This window comes from Scaptodrosophila lebanonensis, unplaced genomic scaffold (assembly GCF_003285725.1).
Source record: "Scaptodrosophila lebanonensis strain 11010-0011.00,11010-0021.00 unplaced genomic scaffold, SlebRS2 tig00000157-arrow-arrow-pilon, whole genome shotgun sequence".
In the NCBI taxonomy this organism is placed as follows: Eukaryota; Metazoa; Arthropoda; class Insecta; order Diptera; family Drosophilidae; genus Scaptodrosophila; species Scaptodrosophila lebanonensis.
The window spans coordinates 429,621-449,672 of record NW_022060595.1 but is presented as its reverse complement, the minus strand read 5'-3'; the positions used below and the strand labels follow the sequence as shown (position 1 = coordinate 449,672).

Below are 20,052 nucleotides of genomic sequence, written 5' to 3'. Positions count from 1 at the left end.
TCCGCCTAGTCCGGTCCCATGTCAGCGCTGCACACTCCAGGTAATATTGGCACTAAGTTGCCCACCGGTTCCCCGCTCGCTTCTGCTTTACTTTCCTGCTTGCGCAAGAATGCTCGTGGGTCCCCGCTGCCGTCGAAATGCACGTCCCATTGTGTCACCTCGCATCACTAAACGTTGCTTCAACCGAGCCATCTTAACGCTGTGCAGCGCAGCTGAATGTCTCCGTGGCTAAAAAAGAACTAACTCCATTTTCCATTATTGTCTTACCTCTATATCTATATGTCTAAATCTTTCCTTTTTCCTTAAAACTACACCTCGCCGTCCCTCACTAGTGACGACACCATGTGACATTCGCCAGTACGTCGTTACAAAGTCCAAAATACTTTTTAGGGTCTTTCACACTCATTCAGTGTGTTACATACATTCGCACAAAACTAGTATACCAATTTTTCACTTTGGATACAAAATAAAATTATGCATTAACAAAAACGTTGGTATCACCGTTTATTAAAAATAATATGTTTTCTGTTATTGTCATTTATGATATTAATTATGTATATTACATATATTTACTTTTACAGTTGTGATAACAGCTTACTTAATTTTAAGAGCACCACGTTCGATCATATTCACATTTATAAGCGTACCATTGTGTCATCCAAGCATTTTTTCTGGTCATATTTTTAGTTTCACTAGTGAAATTAAAATCACGATAGTTTGCCTGAAAAATAAGAAATATCTTTTGTTACAAACTGTTACATGAAAAGGTATATATTCAAACTCACGTAAAGGGCATAGAATGACATAATCAATAATTTCAATTATATTATTTTGAAATAGTCAAACATAAACGTTTAATTTAAGTTAACAACAATTCGGGTTTCAGAATACTTTGACTGTTGAGAAAACACCAGTGTTTCTTGAAAATGAGTTAGTTTATCTCATCAGAGAACGTAACCCAATATTATTGCAACAGTTGCAAACAAAACTGACGAAACAATTTTTATGCGATTGCACATTCGCATCGAATTTGTGTCTGTGTGTGGCATGCATGCCTATGTGTGTCTATCCGTGTCTGTGTCAGCATGTTTGCAGTCAACCAAAGCATCAGCATCAACAACACCTGCGGACAGCGCTTGGGCAGCAATTGTACATATCAACTTTCTATGAAAAATTTCTTTGCGTTAACTTATTATTAATCAAAAAACAAGTAAAAAAGCTAAAGTCGGGTGTACCGACTTTGAAATACTCTGTACATATGTTTACAATAATTATAGAAAATAAAAAAAATTAAGAAAATTAAAAGAAAAATTTTTTATCGATTTTACCTTTCTCGGTATTCGAACTCACGTAAACTCACAAAAATAAAACAAACTCTTATAGAATACACACATAAGGCATCTTTGTGCAAAATTTGGTGTTTCTATCTCTTATAGTCTCTGAGATCTAGGTGATCATACGGACGGACAGACAGGGCTAAATCGACTCGTCTTGTCATGCTGATCAAGAATATATATACTTTGTGGGGTCTGCCACGCCTCCTTCTGCCTGTTACATTTTTCAGCTCGCGCAAACCTAATATACTCTTGTACATTTCATGTACAGAGTATAAAAATTAAATACTAAATATATTTATGGTTTTTTTATTATCAATATACCTTTATTGTTGGTGTTCATATATATGCCCCATAGCGCTGCAGTTCATCATACTTTCAATGTCACACGCACTTGACCGTATCATGGTATCCATTGGTATTTAGTGCCATTCACCTTTAATCGATGTGAGTCAAAGCAAAACAAAAACACCTCCAACGGATCCGATAACTAATACCAGATTGGAGAAATTGCAACTCTATCTCCTGAATTCGCTGCTTACTAAGCAGGCATCGCTGGGAGAAGAAATTCAAACACTGATAAGGAATTACAAAAAGGATTCCCAGGATAGAAAAACGAAAGCTTACTACGAAGAAAGAAAAGCAAGGCTAAGCCATCTTTGGGAGCAGTTGCAACTATTTCAGCTATTTTGAAAGCGACTATTACACAAAAATAATAGATATCGCTAATGAGTATTTAACTAAATTTACTCAGCACACAACCATGCTTCAAACGTTTGACATGGACACCAGCCTCTTAGGCGATAATGCTGAAAGGTTACAAGGTATTGAGCCGCATATAAGGCATCAAAACGCTTTGATGAGTGCATTGTCTCGCATAATGGGACAAATTACACTTGGAAACAAACAACAACTGAGGCCTATGGCGAAATATTGGAATCAAATTTCCGATGTCCATGAATGCATGTTCCCGCACTTGACGCACCCACACAAATGACAAGTCAATTGTCGTTGCAGCTGCCAAAGATGTCAATACCGAAATTTGACGGTGACTATCTCAAATGGCAACAATTTCATGACATCTTCAAAAAGATAATTCAAGAGGCCGAACTTCCCACGATTCAGAAATTGTGGTACTTGAAGGCCAACGTTCAAGGCGAAGCAGAACGACTAATTCACCACCTGTCGCTCACTGCTTCAGGATCGTTTTAATAATGAACGGCAACTCCAATCTTTAATGGAGTTTATGTCCTTCCTTGAGCAACACTTTCTGGCTTTGGAGAAATTTCAGGCATACGCATCGGGCAAAGTTGACACATACAAAACATGCACGTTTTGTAATCAGTCCAACCAGTCATTGCGACAGATTTAAACTAAAATCAGCCCCAGAAAGACTGAACTGGGCACAAATGCAAAGATTATGCGTAAACTGCTTGGGAAGAAATCATAGAACCCTAGAATGCCGTTCCCTTAATTGTAATAAAAAATGCGACGTAATGAAACAAAAAGGCACTAGCCGACAAACATCGAACTGGATGATTTCAATCCTACTGGTTACTAATAAGGATGAAAAACATATGGGTAGGTCATGCACACACAAAATAAATACAATTTGAAACATTATATTGAGCCGGGTTAAGACGGGCAATACCTGCTAGTAGTAAATAAACTTATAATTGTAAGCACAAATACTGAGCCCAGCAAAGACGGACAAGACTTGCTAGTCAACTATAGCAAACTTAACAAAGTCACAATGGCCGACAAATACCCTATTTCCGAAATAAACGTGGTGCTTTCCCAGTTGGGTAACAAGAAGATTTTTTCAGTGCTTTACCTTAAAAACTGATGTGCATACAAGCAGAGCCTGTCACAGTACAAGAAAATACTCAGACAGGCGAAACGATCATGTTGGCAAAACTTTTGCTCTGACATCTACTGCATATAATACTTTTATATGCAGTCCAAGGCTTTGACTTATGTGTAATGTCCAATTTATATGGTTGTTCGTAGAAAATTAACATACGTCTCCTGTGTTTTTTATAGCCTGTACCCAAAGGGTGAAAGGCTATACTAGTTTTGTGCGCATGTATGTAACACACAGAAGGAGGCGTGGCAGACCCCACAAAGTATATATATTCTTGATCAGGATGAGAAGACGAGTCGATATAGCCATGTCCGTCTGTCCGTCCGTCCGTCTCTATGAACGCAAGGATCTCAGAAAGTATAAGAGCTAGAATAACCAAACTTGGTATCCAGGTTCTCCTAAGTCGGAGAAAGGACGAGTTTGTGTTTTTTTTTCTGATGCACCCCTCCACTCCCCCGCAATTCGTGTTTTTTCTTATAACTTCCGTAATTCTCGGAATTTTGAAATCAATTTTGGTAGGTACAAATTTCATCATTATAGGTCAATTCTGAAGAAAGTTATAGCCATAAGTAAAATCGCTGCTCATGCGCTGCCTGCAGCTCTGTCGGCAGCGCTGCCCGCTGCTGTTGTTGTTGTTGCTGCTTTGGTTCAACTTTGTGCTGCATACATACATATAAACACGCATAGGTACGTGATGTAAATGTATGCTGTTAAAACTGAACATAAACATGTATTATAATTTAATTTAATTAATTAATTAATTCATTCATTTTTTTAATAATTTATTTTTTTTTTAAATTTTTTTTTTTTAATTTTTCTTTTTTGTGGAGAGTACAGGCTTGCTCGACTGTAGCGTTCTATCTTGTTGGAGTATAAAAAACGAACTGACACCTGCTGACAAAAACTAAGTACGACAGCTTTTACTTATGAGTGTTGTTCTTCATCTCAAAATAACACCTTTTGCCCGTTGTTGCCCTTTTTGGAAAAAATCGTGTTTATTGTCGTGTTTCGGCACGCAGAAATTGTTGGCATTCGGGGCAGCAACAAAACCTCAGAAGTCGCATTTAAGCAGTATATATTGCAGAACATTTAGGTAAAAATCGTAAATGAATATATTATATTGATTTTGGGAAAAGGATAAGCCTTCGCCAGTTACATTAGCAAGTAAAAAAGCTAAAGTCGGGTGTCCCGACTTTGAAATACTCTGTACATATGTTTAGAATAATTATAGAAATTAAAACAAGTAAAAAAGCTAAAGTCGGGTGTCCCGACTTTGAAATACTCTGCACATATGTTTACAATAATTATAGAAAATAAAAAAAATTAAGAAGTAGTAGTATATCTACCCTGCCAGTAATACAAATCGAAGGGTATAACAGTAAATACATACATTGTGACACTTTGTCATAATAATCGTAAATATACAAATACCCAAAAGCCCACAGTTAAACATGGAAACACACCAGCGCATATGTAATACGATCCACCGCTTATATACAAGCCGAGCGCGTGGGAAATGCGGAGCGTGCACTTTGCAGCTCAAGTGGTCAAATACATACATATATAACATATGCATGCCTTCTGCATACATATGAACACAATAATATAAACATACAAACATACAAATATGTAGATATAAAAACTTTATGTATTAGCTTCAGTCTAATATATTCAGATTCATTTGCACAGCCAAGTAGAGCAGAAGCTCTGGCAAACATAAAACCGTTTTTCAATTTGGACTGAAGATTCCAACTACATGGCGACCGTGACAAGTTACACGAAGCTGTAATGTAATTGCATAATTACATATAATTATTAAGCCTGTGCGATGACCAGCACCGGCACCGCTTAACGCGCCCAGTTAAGCCCTTATGAGTGACGACTACATAGATTCTGTTCCTATTGAGCAAAGGGAAGCAGCTTCCATCCAGGAGTACCTGGAGGTGTTTCCAAACGATGGACCACGCCCACTCACAATAGCTGAGTACCGGGCACGGCAGAAAAAAAAATCTACAGCAAAACCAAAGACAAAACGTGGAGGACAAGTAAGAAAGCTACTTTAACAAAAACGCCTGCAACAAGATTTGCTGGCGGCAGCGACGACACCAGAAGACCGACAGCGCTACATAGAGCGCATCAACGAATTAAAAGCTGAATTAAAACTTCGCAACCGGGCGAGGCCACGCAAGGGGGCGGCAAATATGGGTAAGCCTTAACTTGCCATAGATTTAATTTCTACATGCGAATTGACGCACGTCAATGCAAGTCGCAAAACACTAAAACCTGTTAGGCTTTCATTACTGACATATGTGGTTGGAGAATTTTTTTTTAATTTTATGATTTGTAACATTGAATTGGGAGCCTACTACATAAACTAAATAACTAACTTTTCCACGTCTCTGGCGCTGAGTATTTATACTCAGCTGCGTTTAGAATTTTTGTGTAATTCATAAATCTTGCAATAAGTTCATTGCAATGAAAATATGACTCCAATTTTTGTTTTCGATTTTCTAAGAGGAAAATATATTTTTCTTTCTTTATAAAATCCCATATAAGATTAAAAGAAAAAGATTAAATATATGATTAAACAATATTATGAAAATAAAATTAATTTTTCTTTCATGAAAAAAAAAACAGAAAATTGTTTTAATATTGAATAGACAGAAATAGAATTTGAGAACATAATGGGATGGTTTAGTGATTCTAGTGAGGCAAAAGACAATACTGCCAACGTTGTAAACAACGTCAAGATAAATGATCACACAGACGATATAAAATCGTTGTGGATCCTGTTATTAATTATCACGATAGTGTCAGTTTTACAATTTCTGCTTACAATCTATGTTAAGCATAATACAATTATTAAGAAAAGATACATGAGTAGGGCAAATAACTTAGATAAGATCTAACAAGTAAAAAAGCTAAAGTCGGGTGTCCCGACTTTGAAATACTCTGTACATATGTTTACAATAATTATAGAAAATAAAAAAAATAAATAAATAAAAAAAAAATTGGATCGATTTTACCTCTCTCGGTATTCGAACTCACGTAAAGGGTGTATAATTGCACATTTACATAGCAATAGCGTCTGTGTGAGTGTATGTATGCCTATGCGCATCAATTCGTGTCTGTGTAAGCATTTTCGCAGTCAACCAAACAGCAACATCAACAACAGCCGCGGGCAGCGCTTGAGCAGCGCTGCATCAGCAAATATATTTATGGCTATAACTTCTCGTTAAATCGGTCTATCATAGTGAAACTTGGTATACGGACATATAATAGCCAACTGGGGGTATTTCCAAAATTTTAGTTCGAAATTCCAAGAATTACGGGAGTAACGATTTGCGGGGTAGAGGGGAGAGGGAGGGAAATTCCAAAATATACATTTTCTGCGTATTCACATAAGGCATCTTGGACTAAAATTTGGTGTGCCTAGGTCTTATAGTCTCCGAGATATAGGCGAATATTCGAATGGAAAATCGGGAAAACCCCCATAGGGGGGAAGTGGGGGGGGGGGGAAATCAAAAAAATAAAACAAACTCGTATAGAATACACACATAACGCATCTTCGTGCAAAATTTGGTGTCTCTATCTCTTATAGTCTCTGAGATCCAGGTGTTCATACGGACGGACAGACGGACAGACAGACAGACAGGGCTAGATCGACTCGTCTTGTCACGCTGATCAATAATATATATACTTTGTGGGGTCTGCCACGCCTCCTTCTGCCTGTTACATTTTTCAGCTCCCGCAAACCTAATATACTCTTGTACATTTCATGTACAGAGTATAAAAACGAATAAGGAGAAAATAGATCACGTTTACGAAGGCTTTCCAAATTTTCGTATTAATGCGATTAGAGTTTTACATTCCCATAGCGAATACATATCAGTATATCGGTTCGAGACTGATTATGTAGAAGCTTTCGGCGGAATCTGTAGACCACTTATACACTGCGATAAAGCAGAAAAGGCAATGGTACTTTCAACACTACCATATGTCAGGGTAAAATTAACAGAAAAAGAAGACCCATATTTAGGTACAGCAACTACATGGTTAGTACGCTTACAAAAGTAAGAAAATTCCAGTAAAAGAATGGAATGGAACGAAATTGCGAAACATATAGACGCATTTCGTTACACATTTGATAAATCTTACAAATGCATCAATAAAGATGCAGTTATAAAGGCGGAAACGCTAAAAAACCATATAGAAATATTAGTAAGGGTGTTGAGCAGTCTCCGAAGGGTCCGCGAATAACGAAAACGACAACTAACCCAACTTCACTTGGCAATTATAGTGAAAATCTTGAGCGGTTGTGGTTGTGTTTTATTATCTACTAGCAGGTATTGCCCGTCTTAACCCGGCTCAATATAATGTTTCCAATTGTATTTATTTTGTGTGAGTATAACCTACCCATATGTTTTCACCTAATAAGTTACCAGTAGGAAGGCATTTAAGGTATTTAAATGAACATTTTCTGTTCTTGACAAAAAATTGTTCAGTAGTCCGTTACATTTTTGTTCTTGCCAAACTATTTCGTTAAACGAACATGACTATGAACTAATATTTTTTAAAGCTCGGTTTCCCCCCTTTGCAGCTAGAATTTTCCAAAAGCCTTTCTTAGTGTGCTCCTACACTATGATGGATACTATGAAAGGACACTTGAGTCCAAATTTCATCTTTTACCATTTGGGCTGTGCGTTGATCACCAATTAGTCAGGACAAACTGTTTTATATAGAGAGATAACACAACGTTTTAAGATAGACTATGTGCATAAAAGGGGAATAATTATAAGGGTATATCCTAATTTTAAATTCACATTTGAGTCTTTTCGTGCCATATTGAGTCAATACGGTCACGCACAAACTCGGAATATGAAACACGGCACTCGTGTCAATGCCGTGCAGCGATGAGCAACGATCAAAAAGCACTGACAATTCTCATCTCAATTTGCTAGAGCAAAACTTTCGATAGTTGAAGCCACCGATACCATAAAAATATCGAAGTTTAAATGCAATAAGCAGAATATTTAAATAATAAAATCTAATTATTTATTGAGATCAATAAGAACAAATCATATACATACATACATCTGTCCGCAATGCGAAGCAGAATATGCGTAGCTCCGTTATTCGGTCGTTGCCTAGCGACGGTAACTGTAAACTTTTTGCGTTTTGCCTTTGCAATTAACATTAAATGGTCAAAAAGAAAGAAGAAGAGCGAGCCAATGACTGGTAGTTGTTGTTGTTTTTAGAGCATTATTTTTTTTACAATCAAACAACTGTGTTCGATTGCCCAATGTATACATTAATACGAATGTACATACATGTTGTTGCTGCATAAAGTTATTAATGAAAACCCTAATGCCAAATGCACTAAACAAAGAAAAAGTTACTTTTAAAAATGTTATATAATTTTCAATTAATTAACATTTCTTGCTCTGTCAGTGCAAGACGAATGTACATACATACATATGTAGATACATATGTACATACATAGATGTGCACATATGTAAGGACATTCACACATTAGTGTGTCACATGTTGCTTTGGCTATTTCAATCGTTTGCACGCAACTACACGAACAGCTGTTTGCATGTGTGTGTGTGTGTATGTATACTTAGTTGTCCCCAACTGTTTGATATTTTGTATTGTTTGTTCTGCCTGCTTTTGTAAAATGCATATTTTGAAAATCCTTGAATGCAAAGTTGTAGATTTAGTTACGTAGATTACATTACCCAAATTTTAAATCGATCGGACTAAATTTATAACACAAACTTTTAATTTGAAATAGTGAATAAATATTAAAACCCCAATAATTCAAGCTCCAACACAAATTTCGAAAATCTAGGTATGCAGTTTTGTTTGTATTATTTAATTGATTTTAGAAACTAAGTTCGATCGGTTGAAAAATGCCGATTTTTCAAACAAACTTTGGAGCTACTTTTCCCCCCTTTGGAGCTCGAATTTTTTTCAAAGTCCCTTCTTAATGCACATTTAGACTATGATAGGATACTTGACCCCAAATTTCAGCTTTCTAGCTCTTACCGTTTGAGCTGTGAGCTATTGACGCAGTTTCCTTTTGTGCCCCAAGAAAACCCCAATAATTCAAGCTCCAACAAAAATTTAAAAAACCGAGTATGCAGTTTTCTTTGTATTCTTTTATTGATTTCAGAAACCAAGTTTTATGTCGATCGGCTAAAAAATGCGGATTTTTCAAACAAACTTTGGAGCTCGAGTTTTCTAAAAAAATCCCTTCTTAGTGCGCATCTACACCATGATAGGATACTTGAGCCCAAATTTCAGCATCCTAGCTTTTACCGTTTGGGCTGTTGACGCGGTTTGCTTTTGTGCCCCAACATTTGTTTACAGGAAAACTCCCATATTTTAGGCCCCAAAAAAAATATCAAAAAACCAAGTATACAGTTTTATTGGAATTGTTCTGAGAGTATACAAACTAAGAAGTTAATCAGATGAAAACTGTAGAATTTTCATACAAACGTTGGAGCCTGTTTTTCCCCCTTTGGAGCTCGAGTTTTCTAAAATCCCTTCTTAGTGGGCACCTAGACTATGATAGGATACTTGAGTCCAAATTTCAGCTTCCTAGCCTTTACCGTTTGGGCTGTGCGTTGATCACCAATCAGTCAGTCAGTCAGGACAAACTGTTTTATATATATAGATGAGTAATTTTGTTTTACAAATTATATATTTTTATGCGCTTACATACCAATCCTTTCCCTTCGTCTTGAATACTGACGCGATAATTTGAAACTTAATTCTAAAGTAATGATCGATAATTACAGAGTTTCATATATTATCTATGAGTAATTTTGTTTTACAAATTATATATTTTTATGCGCTTACATACCAATCCTTTCCCTTCGTCTTGAATACTGACGCGATAACTCGATACTTAATTCTAAAGTAATGATCGATAATTACAGAGTTTCATAAACAAATAATCGGCAGGTACTTTCAAATTCAAATTAAAACAAGTAAAAAAGTTAAAGTCGGGTGTCCCGACTTTGAAATACTCTGTACATATGTTTACAATAATTATAGAAAATAAAAAAATAAAGAAAATAAAAAAAAATTTGATCGATTTTACCTCGGTATTCGAACTCACGTAAAGGGTTTATAATTGCACATTTACATAGCAATTGCGTCTGTGTGTGTATGTATGCCTATGCGCATCTATTCGTGTCTGTGTAAGCATTTTCGCAGTCAACCAAAGCACCAGCATCAACAGCCGCGGGCAGCGCTGCAGCAGCAAATATATTTATGGCTATAACTTCTTGTTAAATCGGTCTATCATAGTGAAACTTGGCATACGGACACATAATAACCAACTAGGGGTATTTGCAAAAAAATTGTTCGAAATTCCAAGAATTACGGGAGTTAGAAAATCGAAATTTCCATGGGAGAGGGGGAGGGAGGGAAATTCCAAAATATACATTTTCTGCGTATTCACATAAGGCATCTGGGACTAAAATTTGGTGTTCCTAGGTCTTATAGTCTCCGAGATATAGGCGATTATACGAATGGAAAATCGGGAAAACCCCCATAGGGGGGAAGTGGGGGGGAAATCAAAAAAATAGAACAAACTTGCACAGCGTACACACATAAGGCATCTTTGCGCAAAGTTTGGTGTCTCCAGCTCTTATAGTCTCTGAGATCCAGGTGTTCATACGGACAGACGGACAGACAGACAGGGCTAAATCGACTCGTCTTGTCATGCTGATCAAGAATATATATACTTTGTGGGGTCTGCCACGCCTCCTTCTGCCTGTTACATACATTCGCACAAAACTAGTATAGCCTTTCACCCTTTGGGTACAGAGTATAAAAACAAAGCAAAATATATCGTCTTTTGCATTCCAGTGTAAGCCCAAAAACTTTTCAGTGATTGGCTTACGTTGATTAAGGTCTGCTAGGTTTGCTAGATGTGGTTTATTTTTGATATTTAACAAATGCATTAATTGTTCTGAGTTTGAAACGAAACCACGAAGCTCGAAGTTAGCATTTTCGTGAATTTCAATAACCTTTTTTACAACGGAATAAGCTTCATGTATATTACTAAAGCTATCAACATAGTCATCAACATAATGGCGTTCTATTATGGCTTGCACGGCTCTACTGTTTTTATCTAAATAGGTTTTGGCATTTGTGTTTTTAACATACTGCGCTGAACATGGCGAACTGGCTGATCCAAAAATCATTACTTGCAAAACGTATGTGCTAGGCGTGCTGACATTACTATCTCTCCAGAGATTCGTTAGAACCAAAAAGTGTCCAGCCCAGTTTTGTTTTGTGTACGGCAAAATTGTTATTAAGATTTATGACCTTCACCGGCCTTATCAACGTTGTATGTGGCATTCCAATTAACATTTTAGGGGCGGCGTCAGTGTAATTCTCAATTGGTAAGTTTCTCAAAGAAGGAAATGAGAGTAAAATTTATTTAAGTTCAGGCTCTGTTTTGGCAAAAGCAAATTTTTTATTGTGCGAACATTTTTCAAGTTGTAGGATATAGGTCCACAGCTTATACCTCTGATTTCTATATTAACTTGTTCGGACATTTCGCTTACGGATTTGTCACCTATCCACTTTAGCGTCATTAGGCTTTTATTTCCTTTAGCTCCTATTAATTTAGCGACGTCATTTTCAATCAGGGATATAGTTGATCCTTCATCAATGAATGCAATAATTTCGCATGTACCTTTTGGACCCGAAACACTTACAGGCAGAAACTTAAGAAGCGTTTTATCGGGCAAATCTTTTTCGACGACCGTTGTATTAACAACACTGGCTTCTGATTTTGGTTCCTCGGAGATAGTTGTAGGATGTATTTTCCTTTTACCTTGCATCGCGGCGTTATAATGCAGCAAACGATTATGTGGTTTAGTAGAAGAGTCGATATTACAATCTCTTCGGCGTGAACAATTTTGTAGTGAGTGGCCTAGACTTAGGCAACAAAAGCACAATCGGTTCTTTTTGACAAATTCCCATCTATCGGCCAATTCTTTTTGGCGAAAGACATTACATTTATAGAGTTGATGTTCGGCGTTACATAGGAGACCATTTTGGGAATTCGTGTTATTTTCGTATAAAGTAAATGTTTGCTTTGGTTCAGGTCTTTTCTCTCGCAATTCATTCGTTTCAACTTTGACGGTTGTTGCTTCTAATGCAATTGTTAAGTATTTCGCAACTTGTTGCAGCCATTCTGAGAAATCCCTTACTGTTGGGTATATCAATCCTTTTTCTGTCATATATTTTGCCCACTCTTCTCTTTTAGACATAGGCAGTTTACTTACCAACTCGTCAATGAGAGTTGGATTACTTAAATGCGGCTTAGCATTATAATTTTCTAAAAATGCTGTCAAGTTGGCGGCTAATACACTAAATTCAATTAAGTCGTTTATTTTATTATATTTTACTGTCGGAAAGGCACGAACTTTGGCAATTTGCCTTCGGATTAAAATTTCAGGGCGACCATAATACTGATTCAAAGTAGCAATAACGATTTCGACGTTCTCAGAGTGTATAAGCAAAGAAACTATATTCCGGACAGCACCTACAAGAGCCTTTTGAAGGCGCGTCAAGTTTTCCAAATTAGTACATTTGTACGCTTTCGATGTTTCTTCATAGGCTACGTAAAACATATACCACTGTTCAGGTGTTCCAGAAAACTCAGGCAAATCCTGTAGTTTACGTAAGTAAGGTTGACTGTGTGAGTTGTCTTGATAATTATTATTCTGTGATGACGAAGATGTATACGGAGACCTCGGCGGCATATGAGGGACAGGTTGCAACGAATGCGGCAAAAAATTCGTTGCTTGTAGAGACGTATAATCTGACGGCGGCGACATAGCATTTGCAGCTTGTAGAACAGTGTGTTTTGGCGGCGGCGGCATTGTAATGGAATTATCTGGTTCGTTATTTCTAACTACATGCTGCTGGCTTTCTAGGTGCTTTTCTGGGAAAATGTTATGATCTACTAAGGGCATTACATTTTGAAACATACCTTTACTTTCGGCATCATTACGATTAAGTTTTTCTTCTAAGGACTTACTCAGCTCATCATTACGCTTGAGCACCTCTGCAAACTTCTTTTCCAAGTCCAGAACCTTTTGCTGTAGTTGCTCAACCTTGCAGGGGGCAACCACGGTAGCGTCGAGCTCATCTTCATTGTCTGACCTTTGAGACATGTTGTGTTCAAATCCTAAACGGACTGGCGGCTTTCCTTTAGTTGTTCGATGACTGACTCTTGGCATAAAGAGTCGATGTGCGGCGGGCAATGCACAAAACTTTATATCCACCACTGTGCGGCAGGCAATGCACTAAACTTTTTCACCACTCCTTATATATCCACCACTGTGCGGCAGGCAATGCACTGTGAACGTAGATATGTATATTTAGTAGACTCCGATCTTTATGTGACTTCTTCAGGTTTCTCCAATTGTGCGGCGGCGATGCACATTCCTGAATTAGTCCAATACTGGGCGGCAGACAATGCCGCTCGGCGTCTCCCAAGATGGCGGCGATTGATAATAAAAAATGTTGAGCAGTCTCCGAAGGGTCCGCGAATAACGAAAACGACAACTAACCCAACTTCACTTGGCAATTATAGTGAAAATCTTGAGCGGTTGTGGTGGTGTTTTATTATCTATGAGTAATTTTGTTTTACAAATTATATATTTTTATGCGCTTACATACCAGTCCTTTCCCTTCGTCTTGAATACTGACGCGATAATTCGATACTTAATTCTAAAGTAATGATCGATAATTACATAGTTTCATAAACAAATAATCGGCAGGTACTTTCAAATTCAAATTAAAAACAGTACAAATTCAAACTAAAATTAATTTGTAACAAAGGGAATACAATAATATAGTTACCTTAGTAAATGGTTATGAAAATAAATTCACATCTGAGCACAATAGTAAATGTTTAAAGGTAATAAAATCCCTAAACACAAGATTGTCAGCCAGTTGTCGCCAATAGGCGAAAGTCTAAATCAATTGGCGGAGTTTGATCCCGACGAATTGAAAGAACTAAATGAATCAATTCAACCAAGCGACGTTGAATCTGATAGTGACATTGAAACACTAGAAGAAAGCGATCCAATCGAAACCAAACCGGAAATAATAACAATCTCTGAAATGGCACAAACATTTGTAGAATTTATCAAGCTAGCCACATCTCTGATACCAGAGTTTGACGGTAGGCCGGAAAATCTACAAAGTTTTCTAGATTCTTTGAATCTATTATTAAAAGGCACACATGAGCTAACAGCAATAAGCCTTATAAAAACAAAGCTAAAAGGCCATACGATAAATTTAATAAGTAATAAGCGGACAATTGCTGCAATCATTACGCAACTATCAAATGCAATAAAAGGAGAATCGGTAGAAGTTGTATCTGCTAAGCTTCTTAATCTGCAACAGAAAAGGAAAACGGCTAATCAATACACCAAAGAGGTGGAAAAACTGGCAAAGGCCCTTGAAGGCGCCTATATCAGCGAAGGTCTAAGCCAATCACTTCGAAACAAATACAGCACTACAATAGCTGTAAAAGCTATGACCCAAAATTGTTCAATTGATAAGGTAAAACTTATCATGCAGGCAGGCACATTCACAAATATGAATGATGCCGTTTCCAAATTTTTCAATAGTTGCACAGAGATAACAGGTCAAAGTAACACTGTCCTGTATTGTCGACGAGGTGCAAACAACAATAACAGAGGAGGCAGAGGTTGTAATCGTGGCAGAAATTACAACCACAATAAATACAACAGAGGCGGTAACAACAACAGCAACAATAATTACAATAACCGTGGAGGAAGACGAGGCCGCGGAAGAGGCCGAGGTAACTCCAATCAAGGTAATAATAATAACAATGTAAGAGTGGCGCAAAATGCGTAGGATAACTCTCAGAACCCTTTAGGAAACAACTAGTAAATGCAAAGGTTCATTCCATCAATTACAGTCTTAATATATTTGTCGCTTTTTATAATCATTCAACTGAGAATAAACTCACATTCCTAATAGATACTGGTGCAGATCTCACTTTTAAAAATAAATTCAGATAATTTCAAAATTCAAGAAGAAAAAATTATAAACATCCAAGGCATAGGCCAAGGTGTAATAAAATCTCAAGGAACAACTTCAATAGAACTTCAATCAACAAAATATATTATTCCACACGAATTTCATTTGGTAGATTCAGATTTTTATACTCTGTACATGAAATGTACAAGAGTATATTAGGTTTTCGGGAGCTGAAAAATGTAACAAGCAGAAGGAGGCGTGGCAGACCCCACAAAGTATATATATTATTGATCAGCGTGACAAGACGAGTCGATCTAGCCCTGTCTGTCTGTCTGTCCGTCTGTCCGTCCGTATGAACACCTGGATCTCAGAGACTATAAGAGATAGAGACACCAAATTTTGCACGAAGATGCGTTATGTGTGTATTCTATACGAGTTTGTTTTATTTTTTTGATTTCCCCCCCCCCCCACTTCCCCCCTATGGGGGTTTTCCCGATTTTCCATTCGAATATTCGCCTATATCTCGGAGACTATAAGACCTAGGCACACCAAATTTTAGTCCAAGATGCCTTGTGTGAATACGCAGAAAATGTATATTTTGGAATTTCCCTCCCTCCCCCCTCTCCCCCGCAAATGCGATTTTCCCTAACTCCCGTAATTCTTGGAATTTCGAACTAAAATTTTGCAAATACCCCCAGTTAGTAATAATGTGTCCGTATGCCAAGTTTCACTATGATAGACCGATTTACCAAGAAGTTATAGCCATAAATATATTTGCTGCTGCAGCGCTGCTCAAGCGCTGCCCGCGGCTGTTGTTGATGTTGCTGTTTGGTTGACTGCGAAAATGCTTACACAGACACGAATTGATGCGCATAGGCATACATACACTCACACAGACGCAATTGCTATGTAAATGTTCAATTATACACCCTTTACGTGAGTTCGAATACCGAGAGAGGTAAAATCGATCCAATTTTTTTTAAATTTATTTTTTTTTTTATTTTCTATAATTATTGTAAACATATGTACAGAGTATTTCAAAGTCGGGACACCCGACTTTAGCTTTTTTACTTGTTTAATACCGTGTGATGGAGTAATAGGCATTGATTTTATTAAAAAATTCAATTGTAAATTAGATTTCGAATCAAGTGAAGATTGGTTTATAATTAGACCTCAAAATTTAAATTATCCTATTTATGTTCCGATAACATATAGTGCTGGTAACAATACAGTTCTTCTGCCAGCCAGATCCCAAGTAATTCGAAAAATGAACATTAATACAGTAAATCTCTATATATATAAAACAGTTTGTCCTGACTGACTGATTGGTGATCAACGTACAGCCCAAACGGTAAAAGCCAGGAAGCTGAAATGGACTTAAGTATCCTTTCATAGTGTAGGTGCCCTCTAAGAAGGGATTTTGCAAAATTCGAGCTCCAAAGGGGGGAAATCGAGCTCCAAAAAAAAAAAAATTCGAAGAAAAACTGTGTAATTGGTTTTTTGATATTTTTTTGGGGACTGAAATATGGGAGTTTTCCTGAAATAACAAGATAGAACGCTACAGTCGAGCAAGCCCGACAGTAAAATAGCCTGTACTCTCCACAAAAAGGAAAAATTAAAAAAAAATTAAATTATTAAAAAAAATGAATGAATTAATTAATTAAATTAAATTAGAATACATGTTTATGTTCAGTTTTAACAGCATACATTTACATCACGTACCTATGCGTGTTTATATGCGTGTTTATATGCGTGTTTGTATGCAGCAGAAAGTTGAACAAAAGCAGCAACAACAACAACAGCTGCGGGCAGCGCTGCCGACAGAGCTGCAGGCAGCGCATGAGCAGCGATTTTACTTATGGCTATAACTTTCTTTAGAATTGATCTATCTTGATGAAATTTGGCACACGGACACATTAGTACTAACTGGATGTACCACCAAAATTGATTTTAAAATTCTGCCACGCCTCCTTCTGTGTGTTACATACATGCGCACAAAACTAGTATAGCGTTTCACCCTTTGGGAAACCGCGTCAACAGCCCACAGCCCAACTGGCAAGAGCTATGAAGCTGAAATTTGGGCTCAAGGATCCTATCATAGTGAAGGTGCCCACTAAGAAGGGATTTTGGAAAATTCAAGCTCCAAAGGGGGGAAAACGAGCTCCAAAGTTTGTTTGAAAATTCTGAATTTCTGCACTGATCAACTTTAAATTAGATTTTTATAATCTATAAAAGAATACAAACAAAACTGCATACTCGGATTTTCGAAATTTGTGGTGGAGCTTGAATTATTGGGGTTTTAATATTTATTCACCTTTTCAAATGAAAAGTTTGAGTTATAAATTTTTTCCGATCGATTTCAAATTTGGGGACTGTAATCTACGTAACTAAATCTATAACTTTGCGTTCAAGTATTTTCAAAATATGCATTTTACAAATGCAGGCAGAACAAACAATGCACAATATCAAACAGTTGGGGACAACTAAGTATACATACATACACACATACATACAAGCAGCTGTTCGTTCAGTTGCGTGCAAACGATTGAAATAGACAAAGCAAAATGTGAGACACTAATGTGTGAATGTACACACATACATACATATGTACACATCTATGTACATGTACACATCTATATATGTACTATATGTATGTTCATTCGTCTTGCACTGACAGAGCAAGAAATGTTAATTAATTAAAAATTATTTAACATTTTTAAAAGTAATTTTTTCTTTGTTTAGTACATTTGGCATTACGGTTTTCATTAAGAACTTTATGCAGCAACAACAAATTACAAAGAACGCAAATATCAAATAGTTGGGGACATCATATACACACACTCACACACAGAACAAGCAACAGTTCGTGTCTATGTATGAAAAAGTAAAGAGAAACATGCATGCATATGTATGTATGTATGTATACATTGGATAATCGAGCACTGTTGTTTGATTGTAATAAATAATGTTCTATGGTTTTAAATCAAATTTTTAAAACTAAAAACAACAACAACTGCAAGTCATTGGCTCGCGCTTCTTCTTTCGTTTTGATCATTTACGCCTGTTAATTTCAAAGGCAAAATGTCAAAAGTTTACAGTTACCGTCGCTAGGCAACGACTGCGTAAGCGATAGTAAAGCAGAAACCGAAAGCGGACCTACGCATATTCTTCTTCACGTTGCGGGCAGATGTACATATGTATTTTTGTATATGATTTGTTCTAATTGATCTCAATAAATTATAAGATGTTATTATTTAAATTTTCTGTTTATTGCATTCAAACTTCGATGGAATTATTGATTGTATCGACGGATTCAACTATCGATAGTTTTGATGCTCTAACACATAGAGCATCCGACACATGCCCATCTCTAGGATCTCAGCTGATCGCAAATTTACAGCGACTTACCGTTTTAGTGTTAGCTAACAACAATACAAATATACTCTGAACAAATCTAAGAGTCATTTATTGTTAAGCCTATTTTGTGAGTTTATTCATGCGATTTAAAAAAGCAGAAACGCACCTTTTACATTCACAACAATCATATTTGGAATTGAAGACACAAATTAGTGTTGAATTAAAAAATTTAATACATACTTATATATGTATGTATGTATATAGGCGGATAACGCCTGCATGAAAAATTTAAATGTATGTACATATCAGCGTTGCCGAACGCTCAAATTTTGGCGCGACGTCCCGATTTATAAATCAAAATTAATGTCCAGCGTCGGCCTTTTCGGGGATAACTCGACCGTGCGTACAACATCCTGAGAAAGCACACAGTTAAGTCAGGACTGGCAGTCCGCCCGGTGCGTAACGAAGATATGTACATATGTATGTATGTACGTATAACCACACATAGTACTTATTGTACTATATTTGGAAAATGAACTCTTTAAAAAACTTTAGAGAGCGTCGAAAGAAGAATATCACATAGTAATTAAACTTATAATTTTAAGCACATTTTACTTAGCCCAGCAAAGACGGGCAAGACCTGCTAGTGATTATATATTTGTTCCTAATCAAGAAATACATAATGGAATTTATGTTGCAAATACAATAACAGCATCCAAACGTGTATACATTCGCCTTCTAAACACAACTAATTTAGACCAATTGGTCAAAGTAAACAAAATCCAATATGAAAATTTAACAGATTACGACATTCATAACACTAATCCAGAAATTAGAAGCGAACAAGTACTTTCAAAATTAAAGAAAAATTTTCCAGAACAACTCAAAAGCCAACTAACAGAATTATGCACCAAGTATAGTGCTGTGTTCGGACTGGAAACCGAACCAATAGCGACAAATAATTTTTATAAACAAACATTGAAACTTAAAGATGATGAGGAAATTCAAAAACAAGTAGGGAAATTAATAAATGACAAAATCGTAGAACCGTCTGTATCCGAGTATAACAGCCCACTCTTATTAGTTCCGAAAAAATCATTACCAAATTCGGAAGAAAAGAAATGGCGATTAGTAATTGACTATCGCCAAATAAACAAAAAACTACTTTCTGACAAATTCCCGCTCCCCAGAATTGATGATATTCTAGACCAACTGGGTAGAGCTAAATTCTTTTCATGCCTTGACTTCATGTCAGGTTTCGACCAAGTTGAACTTGAAGAAAGTTCAAGAAATATAACATCTTTTTCAACGAGCAATGGCTCATATCGCTTCACGCGATTACCATTTGGTCTTAAAATAGAACCAAATTCATTTCAGAGAATGATGACTATAGCATTCTCGGGTTTAGAACCCTCTCAGGCATTCCTTTATATGGATTTTTCATGC

The 20,052-nt window shown here is 36.7% G+C and overlaps 1 protein-coding gene across 1 annotated transcript in view; it reads right to left on the bottom strand.

Moving 5' to 3' along the window:
- Positions 1-487: 487 nt before the first annotated feature.
- The window catches only part of LOC115629546 (tubulin polyglutamylase TTLL4), a 38,098-nt gene continuing 18,533 nt past the window's right edge, over positions 488-20,052 (bottom strand). Inside the window, exon 4 of the mRNA XM_030526027.1 lies at positions 488-721. Coding sequence (XP_030381887.1) covers positions 605-721 — 117 coding nt within the window. The 3' untranslated portion in view covers positions 488-604. The remainder of the gene's footprint in view (positions 722-20,052) is intronic.